Below are 17446 nucleotides of genomic sequence, written 5' to 3'. Positions count from 1 at the left end.
CAGAGAGATGGAGAAGGATGGTAGAGGGTCAGCAGGGAGTTTCTCATATGTCTCGGTGTCTCCAAGTAATCTTAGAGCCTCAGCCATATAGTCGTCTCTATTTTGAATTACAAGACCACCGCCTTTGTCAGCTTGTCTAATAATGATGTCTTCGCGGTCTTGGAAGTTCTTAAGGGTTTCTTTGCAGACTTCGGAGTCTTTGTTCCTGATTTTAGTGTATTTACCGTTGGTGTGATTGTTCTGGCAAATACTTTTAATTTCATCCAGCACTATCTCATAAAAGATAGGAATGTATTTTCCTTTTGCCCAGTGGGGATGGAACGAAGACTTGGGTTGGAACTCTGTGTGTACGATCTGTTTTTCCATAAGGGCTAGGAGTTCTGGTTCTATTTCATAGTCCTCGCAAGCTCCTTCTTGGTATAGGCTCTCAAGATTTTCGAGTGCATTATCTATATACGGAGTTTTGTCAGATCTAGTACTTGTGAGTGAGGATGATGCTTCAGGGGCCGATTTCTGGAGAGCGAAGTACCTTTTCAGAGTGAGATTTCTTGTGTACCTGTTGAGGTCTACGAAGATCTCGAAGAGATTAGGTGGATTTTTAGGAGCAAAATTAAGGCCCTTGCGTAGAATATCTAGTTCTGTGTCATCAAAGACTGAACTGGATAGATTGAAAATTTTGATTGTGGTGTGTGTAGGAGTTATCTTTTCCCTTTTTTTGTTTTTCTGTCCTCCTCGTCGTCCTCTTCTTCTCCATCTTCTCTTTTTCTTATCATCCTCTGTGGGAGTTCTAGAGGGATTTTTTGTTGTTGAGCTGTGGGGTTCAGACTGTCCACAGCTCTTTCTCCTAAAAAAATGCATGGTGATGTAATTTCTATCGATTTTGGCTGAGTCGATGAATTGGCCTCCTGTTGTTTGGTGAGGTGGTCGGTGGTGATGGCCACTGGTGGTGGATTGTGATTTGTGTGCGTATTGGCAGTGGTGCTGATAGGTGGATCATTAGTGGGTGTTTTTGTTGTTGTTGTTTTTTGGGCCTGAGCTCCTGATGTTGGGGTGAGGCCTACTCTTGAGTCCGGAGGTTTAGTCCATTTGTTTCTGTTTTGGTTCCCATCATAGTGAGAGGAGGGGTGAGGGAGGGCTGACACCTGAGGAACTTTATTGGTCAAAGGGTTCCCCTTATTTGTTCTCTTGGAAGAATGGTTTGAATGGTTTTGTGGTTGGGAGCTTTTGTAAGGTCTCAGCTTATATGTGTTTCTTTTATTGGTGTTGAGTTTCGTGTGGCGTTGGGGGGTTATGGGGCGTATGTTGTTTTGAGAGAATGGTGGAGGTTTCTGGGGGTGTGCATCATTAGCATCTGAAGTTTTTTTCCATTCAAATTCTCGTCCAGAGAGGTAGTCAAGTCTGTCCCTCTCAAATTTACCCGATTTCTTACTGATAAGATTGGTTTCGAAGCTTACCATTTGGTCATTGATCTTTTTGTCCCAATCGTCGAAAGTTGGGAGATCTGTGTAGGGGGCCAGGTCATCTTGTACATTTTTCAGATCACTACGGATTTTGATTAAGTTCCTTTCTCTTTGGGTGATGATTGAGAGAAGTAATTTTTTGTTTACTTCTCTCATTTGGATGACCCATGCATCCTTGAGATCGTCATCTAGCCAGGTGCAAGTCTTGGTTAGTCTAAGACCTCTTGGTATACGGTTTGCTTTGATGTAGTTTTCTAAAAGTAGAATGTCCCACCATTGTATCATTTCTTTCTGTAAAATGTTTCTTAATTTGGAGAAAAGTGTTATCATGAGTTCTTCCCTATTTGGAGTGGTTGTTGGTTTGGTAGTGGTGTCTGACGGTTTGTTGCATATTTCATGCGCTTCAATGCTGTTAGAGAAGCCTCTTGCCAGAGAGGTCCGTCTTAGTTCTCTTTGTTCAATAGATAGGACCATGTTGGTCAAATATTATGATATTTTTATGATATTTTGTGGCCTGTTGAGTTATAAGTTCTGCTGAACTCGATGCACGTCCAGGGGGAGATGTGACGTGTAGGGATGGCCTCACCTCAGCTGCGGGAGACCCCTAGGGGTTGATATAGATTGTGGATGAGGAAAAATTACTCCTGCGCTTGTGAGGGTCTGATTTGGTTTTGAAAAGGGTAGTATTGTGAACTGTAGCACAGCTTGAAGAGATGGTATTGCTTGTCCCGCTGCCCAGAGAGTGACCCCGGGGTGGTCAGGTAAGGCTAAGTGGAGAGTGGTGGATGAAGGGCGCGTGATCAAGCTTACATCAAAACATATAAAATTTATTTCGGAGGAAATAAAGAACAAATAAAAGCAGTTGAATAATACCAATACTACATATCATGCAAACAGGTGACAAAATATAAAAAACATGAAAAATTAAAAATGGGTTAGGAATATCATGAGCCCATGTTGAGGCAAGTATTTAGAGTTGGCTAACGCGTTTCGAGGATGACCTCTTCATCAGAGCCTATTATAGAACCAGAGTGCAGTCTCTATATGCCAGTAGGCCAAAAGTGTGTACATCATCTTGATGGCTAGTTGGAAAAAACGGCCTGAAATGGAAGATGCGATTTTCTGTGTTCCATACCAGTCCACGTTCAAGCGTTCTATGTAATAGTAGATGGTGTGTAGGTTCTCCTTTAAGTTAGTAGATAAATGGTTATGGGGTGGCGTGAACCTGTCACTGGCTGGGTGGAGGGGAGATCTTTTGACTTGTAAAACTCCTGGTGGGATGCTGTCCAAAAAATGGAGGATGGAGGAGGGTGAAGGTCTCACGAGAGAATGCTGCAGCCGTGTGTGTCCGCAGCAGTCACTCAGTCTCAGGTGAAGGAGGATGGCAGACGAGGAAAGCTTCTAATAGAGCCGGTTGAGGGGGCGGGCCTGAGCTTGGGCTGTAGGAGGATTGGATGAGTGGAAGGTGTATGTGTGGCCAGCGGTGGAACGCACGCCGTCAGGCGGGTGGGCGTGGCTGTGCGCTCCAAGGGCGGCCACATGATCTGGCTCCTGTCAGCGCCTGGAGACGGAAGGAGCTCAGGCGGAGAGTGAGCCGGTCCGGTGTGTGTTGTGTGGGACGGATGGAGACACACGCACACACACACACACACGCTCAGGCGACTCAGGTGTGCAGGAGCATCAGGATGGGGAGGGGGGATGTGTGTTGGGATACAGTTGTATGGAGGGTGAGGATGGAATTTATTGAAATGTAAATGAAATGGAGATGAAAATTAAATTAATATGAGAATGAGAATAATAGTGATGGCATTAATAACAAAAGAATGACAATAAATATAAATATAAATATAAATAAACATAGGAATATTTAGATAAATAAAAATGAAAATAAAAATAAAAATAAAAATAATAATAAAAAATAATAAAAAATAATAATAAAAATAAAAATAAAAATAAAAATAAAAATAAAAATAAAAATAAAAATGAAAAAAAAAAAAATAAATAAAAATAAAAATAAAAATAAAAATAAAAATAAATAATAATTATATAAATAAATAAAAATGAAAATAAAAATCAATTGATATAAAAAATGAAGAATGGAAAATAAAAATAGAAACATTATTATAAATGTTAATAATTAATAATGAAAGTGGTGGTGATAACGGCAAAAAACGGTAAGAATTGAGAAAATTATATGTATATATATATATATATATATATATATACACACACACATACAAATATATATATATGTACACACATCCATACATACACACATATATATAGGAGATTCGTTATTATATAATGGAATTATCAATACCATCACCATCACTCGTACATACTGAAAGTAGATGGGAATGACAAGTTGGCGGGGGGTGGGATGAACAGAGTGGAACAGGGGGGGTGGGAAGTGCTCAGGGCGGGGAATGGTGATGATGGAAGCCAATGTAAACCTGGAGCTAAATGATGCCATGTATTTCCAAGTCCTCATTCAATCCATCAGGAACCATAGACCCGAGGGAGAATATCCAGAAAGATTCTTGTCTGCAGAGTTTTCTGAATCTCCTCCCAGCATCATCGTCTTTTTTGATGGTTTCGATACCAAACACTTTAAGACCTGTTGGGTTTCCATTGTGGTGTTCTCTGAAGTGCCTGGGAACTGAGTAGTTTTGGTTTTTCTTATTTTTTATGGACCGATGGTGTGTATTGCTGTTGATGATGCTGCATTTATGCTCGCTAAACCTTGTCCTCAAGGGACGTGTTGTACGTCCGACATATAGTAGCCCGCATGGGCAGATTAGGCCATAAATCACATAGGGGGTGCCGCAATTGATGAATTGGCCAATCTTATGGTTTCGGCCGTCTGTTCCAGAGACTTCTTTTTTTCTATGTGCCATGAAGGGGCAAGCTCCACAGTTTCTGATTCCACATTTGTAGTTACCCTTCTGGTCAAACAGGGATGTCCAGCGGCCTGTAGGGGTCTTGGTTAGGTTCAGTGGTTTGCGTACTCTGCTTGGTGCTATTAGACCTCTGAGGTCTTTTGCTTTCCGGAATACAACTTCAGGTTTGGACGGTAGGATTGAATTGAGGATGGGATCTTGCTTGAGAATGTTCCAGTTTTTCTGGATGGCTCTCTGTATGTCAAAGGCTTTGGTGTTATATTGTGTGCTAAATCTGATGGAATTCTTCATTGTCTGCTTTTTCCTCTCTGTTTTTTTGAAGGTTGTTACCATGGTAGCTGTGGGGTGTTCATCATAGAGTGACCAGTATTTTAAGAAGGCTTGTTCTATCAGGTGTTCTTTGTATCCTTTCTCGAAAAATTTCTTTTTTAGGATGGACCCTTGCATTTCGTAGTCACTTCTTTTGGTGCAGGTTTTTTTCAGCCTACAGAATTGCCCAAAAGGGATGTTTGTCCAGGTGGGGGGGTGTCTGGTGGAGAAAAAACCCCCACAAAAATTACCGGAGGTCTGCTCGCTAGCCGGGGGAAAAAGCCTGCTGCTTCCTGACACAGCGTGATCTCTGAGGAAAGCATGCGAAGGTACGTGCTCTATACAGCCCCCAGTGGTGACTCTTAGGCATGACAACATTTACTTTTTTTTTTTTTTAAAGGAGACAGTTCATAAAAAAATTTAAAAATTCCTTAGAAAAACTCCACTTACCTTTCCCGCTGCAGGGTTTTCTGTGGTAAAACCAGCAGACCCAATCTTCAAGGTGAGTTCCGTTAAACTTCAGGAACCTGGGACCCACACTCCTGGACCCGTAATAGCACCCTGCCAGTAAAACTTTATGGCTGAAAATACCAAAGTACTGGATCCCGGGGTCCAGCTCTCTCTCTAAAAAGAGAAGCGTTACAGGCAAAACCTTGTTTCTTCCGCCACGAGGCCCGGGTACCAATGAATTCGGCCTAAAAGACACTTTGAATGGATCCGGTTGCATAGCTAGCCCCAGCAAGGATTGCTTCAGTGGAGCTCAGCACAGCACATCTTTACTCGTGACCAACACCATAGACACTGGCGAAAAAACTGAGGTACTCCCGGTATGGGAGAGGTTATATAGGGAGGCAACTTCCTGTTTAGGGTGTGCCAGTGTCCAGCACCTAGACAATGGCCTATAACCCACAAAGTAACTACTATGGCTCTGTGTCCCGTGATGTACGATTAAAGAAATATTGCTTACAACACTTGGTGTAAGAAGCTTATTTTCCCCAGATCTGGTGGATATGAGAAACGATGACAGATTGGCTAGACAGACAGACTGATGTATTTTACAGTAATGATGGTTCATTTTCAGGATTTATAGAGACAGAGGTAGCAGAGGATCTGGCTTGGTTAAAGCTTAATATAGCAATGGGTCCTGATGGTATTCATCCCAGAGTTCTAAAAGAACTTCGAGATATAGTTCCTGGACCATTAACAGATCTTTTAAATCAATCTCTTCTAACAGAAGTTCCTCAATCTCTTCTAACAGAAGTTCCCCATGACTAGCAGAAAGCTAATATTGTACTAAAAAGGGCAGCAAGGTAGAAGATGGCAATTACAGTTTAGTGAATCTAACAACTGTTGTAGTCAAGTTAATGCAATCCCTCCTAAAAAGAAGGATAATTGATCATTTAAAGACATATATTAACCGCTTCAGCCCCAGAAGATTTTACCCCCTTCCTGACCAGAGCACTTTTTGCGATTTGGCACTGCGTCGCTTTAACTGACAATTGCGTGGTTGTGCGGCGTTGCACCCAAACAAAATTGACATCTTTTTTTCCCCACAAATAGAGCTTTCTTTTGGTGGTATTTGATCACCTCTGCGTTTTTTGTTTTTTTTTGCACTATAAAACAAAAAAAGAGCAAACATTTTGAAAAAAAAAAAGCAATATTTTTTTACTTTTTGCTAAAAGTGGTGGCACAGTGGTGTAGTGGATAGCACTTTCGCCTAGCAGTAAGAAGGGTCGCTGGTTCGAATCCCAACCACGACACTACCTGCCTGGAGTTTGCATGTTCTCCCTGTGTCTGCGTGGGTTTCCTCCGGGTACTCCGGTTTCCTCCCACACTCCAAAGACATGCTGGTAGGCTAATTGGATCCTGTCTAAAATTGTCCCTAGTATGTATGAATGTGAGTTAGGGACCTTAGATTGTAAGCTCCTTGAGGGTAGGGACTGATGTGAATGCACAATGTAAATGTTAAGCGCTGCGTAAATTGACGGCGCTATATAAGTACCTGAAATAAAATAAAAAAATAAAATAAATATAAAAAAATTTTCCTCAGTTTAGGTCAATATGTATTCTTCTACATATTTTTTGTAAAAAAAAAAAAAAATTGCAATAAGCGTATATTGATTGGTTTGCGAGAAGGTATAGGGGATAGTTTTATGGCATTTTTATTATTAATTTTTTTTTTACTAGTAGTGGCGGCGATCTACGATTTTTATCGTGACTGCGACATTATGGCGGACACATCGGACACTTTTGACACTATTTTGGTCAGTGATATAAAAATGCACTGATTACTGTGTAAATGACACTGGCAGGGAAGGGGTTAACCACTAGGGGGCGATGAAGGGGTCAAGTGTGTCCTAAGTAGTGATTCTAACTGCGGGGGGGATGGACTACAACTCACTGCAGTGCAAAGCATTGATCTCTGTCATGACACAAGGCAGAACGGGGAAATGCCTTGTTTATATTTTCCTGTTCTGCGGCTCCGTGATACGATCACCGGGAGACCGTCCCCCGGGCACGGTCACCCTGTACGCGGCACGCGCTGGCCCTGCCAATTTAAGGGGACGTACAGGTATGCCCATTTGCCCACTGCTGCCATTGTGCCGACATATATCAGCATGCAGCGGTCGGCAAGTGGTTAAGACATGGGCAAAATGGTTTGAATTTAAGAAAACTAAACTATTATTATGAAATAATATCAGACCCTGATGTTAAATCATGTACGTATGACTTATTAATTAATATCGATTAACCTTATAGTTTTTGGACCTCCCCGATAGTTCTATATATTTACATTTGTCGTAGCCCCCCCCATGTTTTCCCCTTCTTTTTCTTTCTTTGGATTTTATAATTTTTTTCCCCTCTTTCCCCCTTTTTTTTTCCTTTTGTGTGGTTCACGCTCCCCTCTCTCTATTTCGCTATTGGAGGGGTGAGGACGGGAACTGATGAGATAGATTGCATTGTATATGTTTAACCCTTGGGTGGTTCCATGGATATACAATTGGCTAAAGGATAGATACCAGAGAGTGTGGTTGTAAATGGTGTTCATTTAGAACAGAGCCTGAGATCCGTCACTAGTGGTGTATAACAGGGTTCTGTACTAGCAAGAGGGTGTGGTGCTGCACTAATCCAAATAGATGAATAGATACATAGATGAAGGGCGTACTGCAGGGCTATAATTTGGACCTCACAATACTTTATATTATTGCACTCACTGTGAGTGCAATAATATTAAGTATTGTGAGGTCCAAATTATAGTAAAGTATAACTAATCTCAAAAAAGGTAAATCCAAATGTCCGGACTTGTGAAAAAATGCAATAACATCAACATAAACGATATAAAGCATGCAGTGCCAGACTTATCAAGTGGTGCATAAATAAGTATGTGGGTGGTGAAAAAATTGATACACCCAATTTACAAAAAGCAGAATAAGAAACGGGAAAATACAATGTTACACTGTACGTCCGGAGAGATCTCAAGGCGTATGACAATAGTCTAAAGTGTCCAGTGCAAACAATCAGTGCTCAAAAAGGATCCCGGACTAGATCTCTGTATGCCTAAGATCCTCAAGGGGCAAGGCGGCCAAGAGAGGAAAGGGATGCCATATAGTGTAGTAATTTTTAAAACCAAGTATGCTTTATTAACAGTAAAAATAGTACTCACACAACGTATAGCAGAGAGCGCATGTAACCAACGAGCAGCGAGCTCGTACACTTCTGTGTCTTATTTTAATGATACCGGCTGTCACTGTTTGGTTATAAGTAGGCACTGGGGGGATCTGGCCATGCACCCAGGTCTTCCCCTCCCTATTAACTGCACAAGTAATTCCATCCGCAGCTCTCCTTAGCATGTTATTGCCTGACATATCCATCAGACGCAGACTATTAGCTCTACTGACGTTACTGTCAGTGTTTTGATAACCATTAAAATGGCAGCTTCCGTGCAACCCTGGGAAAATGGCCGCTATGGCATTTTCCCATTGGACTTCGAGAAAATGGCCGCCGTACATTCACTTAACCTTATCTATTTAAAGACAAGTCTGTGTGCCTCCCAGCATTCCCTGATGAAGTCACGTGATGCCACGCGTAGGGACGGGACAGGCACCTTCCACTGTCAGAAGTGTACGAGCTCGCTGCTCGCTGGTTACATGCGCTCTCTGCTATACATTGTGTGAGTACTATTTTTACTGTTAATAAAGCATACTTGGTTTTAAAAATTACTACACTATATGGCATCCCTTTCCTCTCTTGGCCGCCCTGCCCCTTGAGGATCTTGGGCATACAGAGATCTAGTCCGGGATCCAGAACCAACCCCCATAGGAGCTGATATGAGCGGTGTTTGATTTATGCTGTAACCTCAGTATAATGAGGTAAGGGGCCATTACCTACCAGTGTAGGATTGCTGCATGAAGAGGACTGAGTATCCCTCTCTGATCTATACACTTCACATCCCCCACCCATTCAAGTGATTGGTCTTTGAAGAAAGTTTGCGGTTTGCACTCAGTGTTTGGCACTTTTTAGGACTGATGAGTCATTGAAGATTTTTTTGCTGCACAAGCCACTTCTTCTGGACTGTATATATGTTTGTATGCCTTTTTGAGCACTGATTGTTTGCACTGGACACTTTAGACTATTGTCATACGCCTTGAGATCTCTCCGGACGTACAGTGTAACATTGTATTTTCCCGTTTCTTATTCTGCTTTTTGTAAATTGGGTGTATCAATTTTTTCACCACCCACATACTTATTTATGCACCACTTGATAAGTCTGACACTGCATGCTTTATATCGTTTATGTTGATGTTATTGCATTTTTTCACAAGTCTGGACATTTGGATTTACCTTTTTTGAGATTAGTTATACTTTACTATAATTTGGACCTCACAATACTTTATATTATTGCACTCACTGTGAATACACACCACGCCCACGTTTTGGGGCTAGCCTCATACACATTTAGACGTTTAGCACTGCAGTACGCCCTTCATCTATGTATCTATTCATCTATTTGGATTAGCGCAGCACCACACCCACTTGCTAGTTTACTGTATTAATAGGGGCCAGTTAGGACCCTATCCGGTGCAAGCGGCTTTTCCTTTGGTATTATATTTCCTACATGGTAGCTGGGAATAAAATACTCTAGAGGGTTCTGTACTAGGTCCTGTTCTATTTAATCTATATGTAAGTTATATAACTAAAAGGTATGGTATGTCTTTTTGCTGATGGCACAAAGTTGTACAATAGGGTTGATATCACTGGAGGTGTCTGTAACATGGAACAGGATTTGGCAATGGAAGATTGGTCAAAGCAGTGGAAACTGCTTTTCAATGTTTCTAAATGTAAAATAATAACCTAGGGAAAAAGAATGCCTTGAAAGATTACCCTCTTGGGGGTACAGTGTTGGCCAGCACTACATAGAAAAAAGATTTGGGGGTACTTATTTCAGATGACTGCAAAATGATCAAACATTGTGGCCAGGCAGTGAGAAAAGTGAATAGAATTCTAGGATGCATCACTAGAGGGAGCACCAGCAGGAGGAAGGAGGTCCTGGTTCCTCTATATAGATCTTTAGACCACATTTAGAATATTGCATCCGGTTCTGGAAACCGCACTTACAAAAAGATATTGATAAGATAGAGCGGGTCCAGAGAATAGCAATAAAAATGGTGAAAGGTCTGAGGGATAAAACATATCAGAGGATAGACTTAAAGCGGAGTTCCACCCAAAAGTGGAACTTCTGCTTGTTCATCTCCCTCCCCCCTTTGGTGCCACATTTGGCACCTTTCAGGGGGGAGGGAGGGAACAGGGATCTGTTTTTGACAGGTCCCCTTCCGGGAGATGGGGCCGCTGCGCTGTCTCACAGAAGTTCGGCCCCCTCCTCCTTCCTCTGCTGCCGGCCAATTGGAAAGCGCAGCACGCTTCGCGCATGCGCAGTATGGCTGTGGCTGCACCAGACAGTCGCTCTGAAGATCAGCTGCAGTGCCGACATCGCGGGCTCCCCGGACAGGCAAGTGTCCATATATTAAAATCAGTAGCTGCAGTATTTGTAGCTGCTGACTTTTAATTTTTCTAGATGTGGGCAGACCTCCTCTTTAATATGTACAGTCTGGAGGAAAGAAGGGAAAAGGGGGACATGACTGAAACCTTTAAATACATCAAGGTGGCGGATAAAGCTCAGTAGGGCAGTATTTTCAGTATGAGGTCAAGATCTAATACACATGGACTTAACCTCAACTAGCAGGAGGAAAGTATCTTCATTTTACTGAAAGAGTAGTAAACGCTTGGAATAAACTTTCAGCAGAGGCAGTGAGTCAGTCAACAGTAAGTAAATTCAAACATGCTTGGGACAAACACAGATCTATACTCGGACAAAAAGGAAAAAACAAAACAAAACAAAACAAAAAAAATGAAAAATAGAAAAGAAACAAAAACATGTATAAATATAAAAAAATGTGGCAGGCTCAATGAACCTCTTGGTCTTTTTTTCTGCCGCCACTCTATGTTTCTATGGAGGCACGGATCACATCAGCTGATGCTTCTTATAAACAATCTTAAAATTTTTGAGTGTCTTATCAAAGTAGCTTTTTCCTTCAGCACTGTGAATGTTTAACGGATGTGTTCAATAAAGATGAGAAATTAGAATTGCTTGTGTGTTATCAACTGAAGTACATTGTGTTTTTTCTATTGTTATTACTTAGATGAGGATCAGATCATCATTTTATGGCAAAATTACTGCAGAAAACCAGTTAAATTCAAGGGATTCACATAATTTTTCCTGCCACTTCACATACAAGTTTTCCTGTAGTGACTCTGTACATTAGACTGAGTAGTTAGGTATCCTGCAGACACTACTGAGATAAGAGGGTAAAGCTGGCCATAGACAGTTCATTTAAAACTAACATATTCTTCCATTCACACTACCAAGGTGGAAGGAGGATTCCCCCCAGCCAGAACATTGTTTTCCGACAGTGGGACCTGACGCTCTAAGAATACACTGATCAGTGGCTGCAGCCACTGATTGACATACACTTTCCACCATTCAAATGGTTGATTTTTGTCAAGCAGGGATGGCCACATGCTGATCGAAACAAGTCCAGTCCCTGCTGCACTGACCAAATTGCGAGCAGTGTATGGCCAGTTTTTAACAACTGCTGTAGATATAGTTCTCCATCAGACAGACTGCACCGACAGAAACAGTAAGGGCATGGGTCAACAGACTTTGATGGGCAAATGCAGCGTGCTTTTGACATCAGCTTGTCGAACCTGCTTCGACTGCTTCTGCATTCCCACAGACTTATACACTATATTACCCAAAGTATTGGGACGCCTGTAGGGTTCAATATTGTGCTGGCCAACCCTTTGCAGCTATAACAGCTGCAGCTCTTCTGGGAAGGCTGTCCACAAGGGTTGAAGCTGTTATAGCTGTAAAGGGTGGGCCAACACATTATTGAACCCTACGAACGAAAACTGGGATGCCATTAAAGTTCATGAGCATGTAAAGGCAGGCGTCCCAATACTTTTGGTAATATAGTGTATGAGGCTATTAACAGTTCTAGAGCAGAAAGGTCCATCAACACTGACCCTAAAACACACTTTTTAAGTAAATGTAAAACATACATCATGAGTGCTGTACAGGTCTACTTATGTATGTCCCTTTTAATAGTGGTTTATGGTTCACCATCATGCTCACTTTTTGGCACACTCCCAAGCCTCCTTGAAGTACAGTGTTCAGTGTTTATGCATCCAATTGCCAGGCCATGTGTGAGGCATGGCTAAGCCTACACAAGAACTGGTATTTGCATAGTGTCCTCAGGGGGCTCCAGTAACACAAAAATTCAGAATGATCCAGGCTAATACTTTTTTTGTAAAAAGAACAAAAACAAAGAATAATACCTATAACTACTACATTCTAACAAGTCTTAATCCAATCTACTAATGCAATTAGGCAGCAAAAGGTATTCCTGGAGCTATTTTTTATTTGAATTCTGGATCAACTCCATAAATAACACAGAAACAAACTTCAACTTAAGATTCCAATAATAAAGAAATACACAGTCTTGCAGGGGGAACCACACAGCTAGTGTGTACAAATCCTCTGGCAGCTCATTTTACTTGTCTGTACTGTCTCAGGCATACCTTAGAAACCTCTCCTCTTGCAATAGTGTCCTCAGTGTATCAATATCTCCCACACAGGCAGCATTATGTAGCAGTGTGTCCTGACACTGCTCCAGCTCATGGTCACAGTACTGGTCCTGCAGCCAGGCTTTCAAGTTGCGTCCTGCAAAAGGCCCAAATGATTAATAGAAGACAGTAAAAACACAAACTTTTCTCCTCAAATGAGGAGCATCAAGTAATGCATACATTTTTTTTAACAATCAAAGGTGCTTTATTGTTCTCATATCAGGTAAACACAGCATACAGACTGACAAAACAAAACCGTATACATTAGTCTTAGGCCCCTTTCACACTGGGGCGGTGGGGGCGTCGGCGGTACAACAGCGCTATTTTTAGCGCTGCTGTACCGTCGTTCTTGCAGCGGTATTCGGCCACTAGCAGTGCGGTTTTAACCCCCCCTGGCGGCCGAAAAAGGGTTAAAATCCCTCGTACAGCGCGGCTATAGCCGTGGTATTGCCGCGGTATAGCCGCGCTGTCCCATTGATTTCAATGGGCAGGAGCAGAGAAGGAGCGGTGAATACACCGCTCCTTCACCGCTCCAAAAAAGCGGTTTGCGGGACTTTTTTCACCGTCCTGCCTGCGCACCGCTTCAGTGTGAAAGCCCTCGGGCTTTCACACTGAACAAACAGTGGAGGCTGTTTAGGGGCGGTTTGCAGGCGGTATTTTTAGCGCAATACCGCCTGCAAACCGCCCCAGTGTGAAAGGGGTCTTAAGCAATAAAACAGAGAATAAAGGTATTTCCAGTAGTACATAGATCTTACCGAATATGTTGAAATTAAAAACAAACACAGAACTTAGGCAAAGAAGGGAAATGCGCAGATGAATAAGACAAAGTAAACAGCCTTCAAGGGCTTGAGGTAGAGGTCCATGGGGCCCATACCTTGTCATACTTCCACTGACATCCTCTATTCATATATGTAATTCTGTACATAGGCAGGGCGGCGTCAATCAGTGCTTCCCAGGAGGAGAGGGATGGGGGAGATGGTGAGATCCATTTTAGGAGAAACTCTTTTTTTGCGTAGAATAGGAGGTAGAATAGGAGGTAGGGAATCAGAAGTTTTTTATGGTGAGATCGCTGTGCGCCATCGTGAACCCCCATTAATGCTAATTCCGGTACCTCCGGAAGGGACTGCTTTAACCTAGTATTGATTTCAGCAAACACAGTTGACCAGTAGGATGATCTAACGTATATTCCCTATCCGTGAGAATGCGGTGTAGTCTCTGTGGTGTGTAGTAGATACTATGGAGGAAAGGGATGCATACATACATGGATACAGTACTGTGCAAACATTTTAGGCAAGTGTGAGAAATTGCTGTAAATTAAGAATGCTTTCAGAAATAGAAGTGTTAATAGTTTATATTTATCTATCTATCTATACACACACACTATATACACATATATATATATATATACACACATATACACACACACATACATACATATACACACGCATACAGTATCTCACAAAAGTGAGTACACCCCTCACATTTTTGTAAATATTTTATTATATCTTTTCATGTGACAGCACTGAAGAAATGACACTTTGCTACAAGTAAAGCGGTGAGTGTACAGCTTGTATAACAGTGTAAATTTGCTATCCCCTCAAAATAACTCAAGACACAGCCATTAATGTCTAAACCGCTGGCAACAAAAGTGAGTACACCCCTAAGTGAAAATGTCCAAATTGGGCACAATTAGCCATTTTGCCTCCCCAGTGTCATGTGACTTGTTAGTGTTACAAGGTCTCAGGTGTGACTGAGGAGCAGGTGTGTTAAGTTTGGTGTTATCGCTCTCACTCTCTCATACTGGTCACTGAAAGTCCAACATGGCACCTCATGACAAAGAACTCTGAGGATCTGAAAAAAAAGATTTGTTGCTCTACATATAGATGACCTAGGCTGTAAGAAGATTGCCAAGACGGTGGCCAAGACCATACAGCGGTTTAACAGGACAGGTTCCACTCAGAACAGGCCTCGTTATGGTCGACCAAAGGAGTTGTGTGCACGTGCTCCGCGTCATATCCAGAGCTTGTCCTTGGGAAATAAAAGTATGAGTGCTGCAAGCATTGTTGCAGAGCTTGAAGGGGTGGGGGGGTCAGTCTGTCAATGCTCTGACCATACGCCGCACACTGCATCAAATTTGTCTGCATGGTTGTCGTCCCAGAAGGAAGCCTCTTCTAAAGATGATGCACAAGAAAGCCCGCAAACAGTTTGCTGAAGACAAGCAGACTAAGGACATGGATTACTGGAACCATGTTCTGTGGTCTGATGAGACCAAGGTAAACTTATTTGGTTCAGATGGTTTAAAGCGTGTGTGGCGGCAACCAGGTAAGGCGTACAAGGATAAGTGTGCCTTGCCTACAGTCAAGCATGTTGGTGGGAGTGTCATGGACTGGGGCTGCATAAGTGCTGCTGGAACTGGGGAGCTACAGTTCATTGAGGGAACCATGAATGTCAACATGTACTGTGACATACTGAAGCAGAGCATGATCCCCTCCCTTAGGAGACTGGAGGAGGTCTCTAACATCCACCAGCTCCGTGATGTCATCATGGAGGAGTGGAAGAGGACTCCAGTGGCAACCTGTGAAGTTCTGGTGAACTCCATGCCCAAGAGGGCTAAGGCAGTGCTGGAAAATAATGGTGGCCACACAAAATATTGACACTTTGGGTCCAATTTGGACATTTTCACTTAGGGGATGTACTCACTTTTGTTGCCAGCGGTTTTGACATTAATGGCTGTGTGCTGAGTCTGGGGCTGCATGAGTGCTGCTGGCACTGAGGAGCTACAGTTCATTGAGGGAACCATGAATGTCAACATGTACTGTGACATACTGAAGCAGTGCATGATCCCCTCCCTTAGGAGACTGGGCCACAGGGCAGTATTCCAACATGATAACGAACCCAAACACACCTCCAAGACGACCACTGCCTTGCTAAAGAAGCTGAGGGTAAAGGTGATGGACAGGCCAAGCATGTCTCCAGAACCAAACCCTATTGAGCATGGGGAAATCCTGAAACGGAAGGTGGAGGAGCGAGAGGTCTCTAACATCCATCAGCTCCGTGATGAGATCATGGAGGAGTGGAAGAGGACTCCAGTGGCAACCTGTGAAGTTCTGGTGAACTCCATGCCCAAGAGGGTTAAGGCAGTGCTGGAAAATAATGGTGGCCACACAAAATATTGACACTTTGGGTCCAATTTGGACATTTTCACTTAGGGGATGTACTCACTTTTGTTGCCAGCGGTTTTGACATTAATGGCTGTGTGCTGAGTTATTTTGAGGGGACAGCAAATTTACACTGTTATACAAGCTGTACACTCACTACTTTACATTGTAGCAAAGTGTCATTTCTTCAGTGTTGTCACATGAAAAGATATAATGAAATATTGATAAAAATGTAAGGGGTGTACTCACTTTTGTGAGATACTGTGTGTAATTTTATATATTTATTAATTACACACAGTATCTCACAGAAGTGAATACACCCCTCACATTTTTGTAAATACAGTGGAACCTTGGATTACGAGCATAATCCGTTCCAAGAAAATGCTTGTAATCCAAAGCACTCGCATAGCAAAGCGAGTTTCCCCATAGAAGTCAATGGAAAGGAAGATAATTTGTTCCGCATTGACTTCTAGTGTTTGAGTGATTCCGAGCATTTCCGAATGGCTCCAAACCTTTCCGAGTGTCACCGACACCCCCGCACCTCTGGCCAAATGCGGTACCGCACACCTCATTAGCTTGAATTCTGCTAGTTTGTGAGACAACACTCGCAAATCGAGTCAGAATTTAAAAAAAAGAAAAAAAAAAGTTGCTCGTGTTTCAAAACGCTCGTTAACCGCGTCACTCTTTAACCAAGGTTCCATTGTATTTTATTATATCTTTTCACATGACAACACTGAAGAAATGACACTTTGCTACAATGTAAAGTAGTGAGTGTACAGCTTGTATAACAGTGTAAATTTGCTGTCCCCTCAAAATAACTCAACATACAGCTATTAAAAGAAAAATATGGGTTTCCTTTTTTTTTTTGCTTACATCTATTCTGTGAGCTGCTGATATCTATAAATCCTTCCAGCACTCTGAGAAGTGCCCCCATTATGTTTAAAAGCGAACTAAATACCTGTGGGAGGGTCTACAGACTTTCATACAGTGTAAAGGCCCACACACATCGGACTTTTTGACAACAAACATGCAAATTAGCTGTTTTAAGGCAACATCCGGACAAATGTTGGCTGCGCGAACAGACAAACTTGGTGGCAACAAAAGTCCGACGTCGGCAAGTCCAATCGTGTGTACACAAAACCATCGAACTTTAGAACAAAGTGCAAACACGCATGCTCAGAACCAATGCATAAGATCAGATAATAAGTGAATAGAGCAGCGCTAGTGACAATAAACCAAAATAATAAATATGCTACCGCTGCTGTAAGAAAGTACTAGTACTTGAAAATTATAAAACAAACACATACACATGAAGTCTTTGATGACGCCCTGGGGGAGGGGCGAAACGCATTGACGAAACATCCGGCTCACGTCCAACCAGTGACTCATTTCCTGTTTCCGTGGAACGCACGCTGCAATCGGCGATCGGGGAAGTATT

At 42.4% G+C, this 17446-nt stretch overlaps 1 protein-coding gene across 2 annotated transcripts in view; it reads right to left on the bottom strand.

Moving 5' to 3' along the window:
• Positions 1 to 17446, bottom strand: part of ASB1 (ankyrin repeat and SOCS box containing 1) — a 111850-nt gene that overhangs the window by 55771 nt on the left and 38633 nt on the right. For both annotated transcript variants that reach the window (XM_073633680.1, XM_073633681.1), the window contains exon 2: positions 12806 to 12947. In XM_073633680.1, coding sequence (XP_073489781.1) covers positions 12806 to 12947 — 142 coding nt within the window. The remainder of the gene's footprint in view (positions 1 to 12805; positions 12948 to 17446) is intronic.

Source organism: Aquarana catesbeiana, linkage group LG06 (genome assembly GCF_042186555.1).
Source record: "Aquarana catesbeiana isolate 2022-GZ linkage group LG06, ASM4218655v1, whole genome shotgun sequence".
NCBI classification, from domain to species: domain Eukaryota; kingdom Metazoa; phylum Chordata; class Amphibia; order Anura; family Ranidae; genus Aquarana; species Aquarana catesbeiana.
This window is presented reverse-complemented; position numbering and strand designations above follow the sequence as displayed.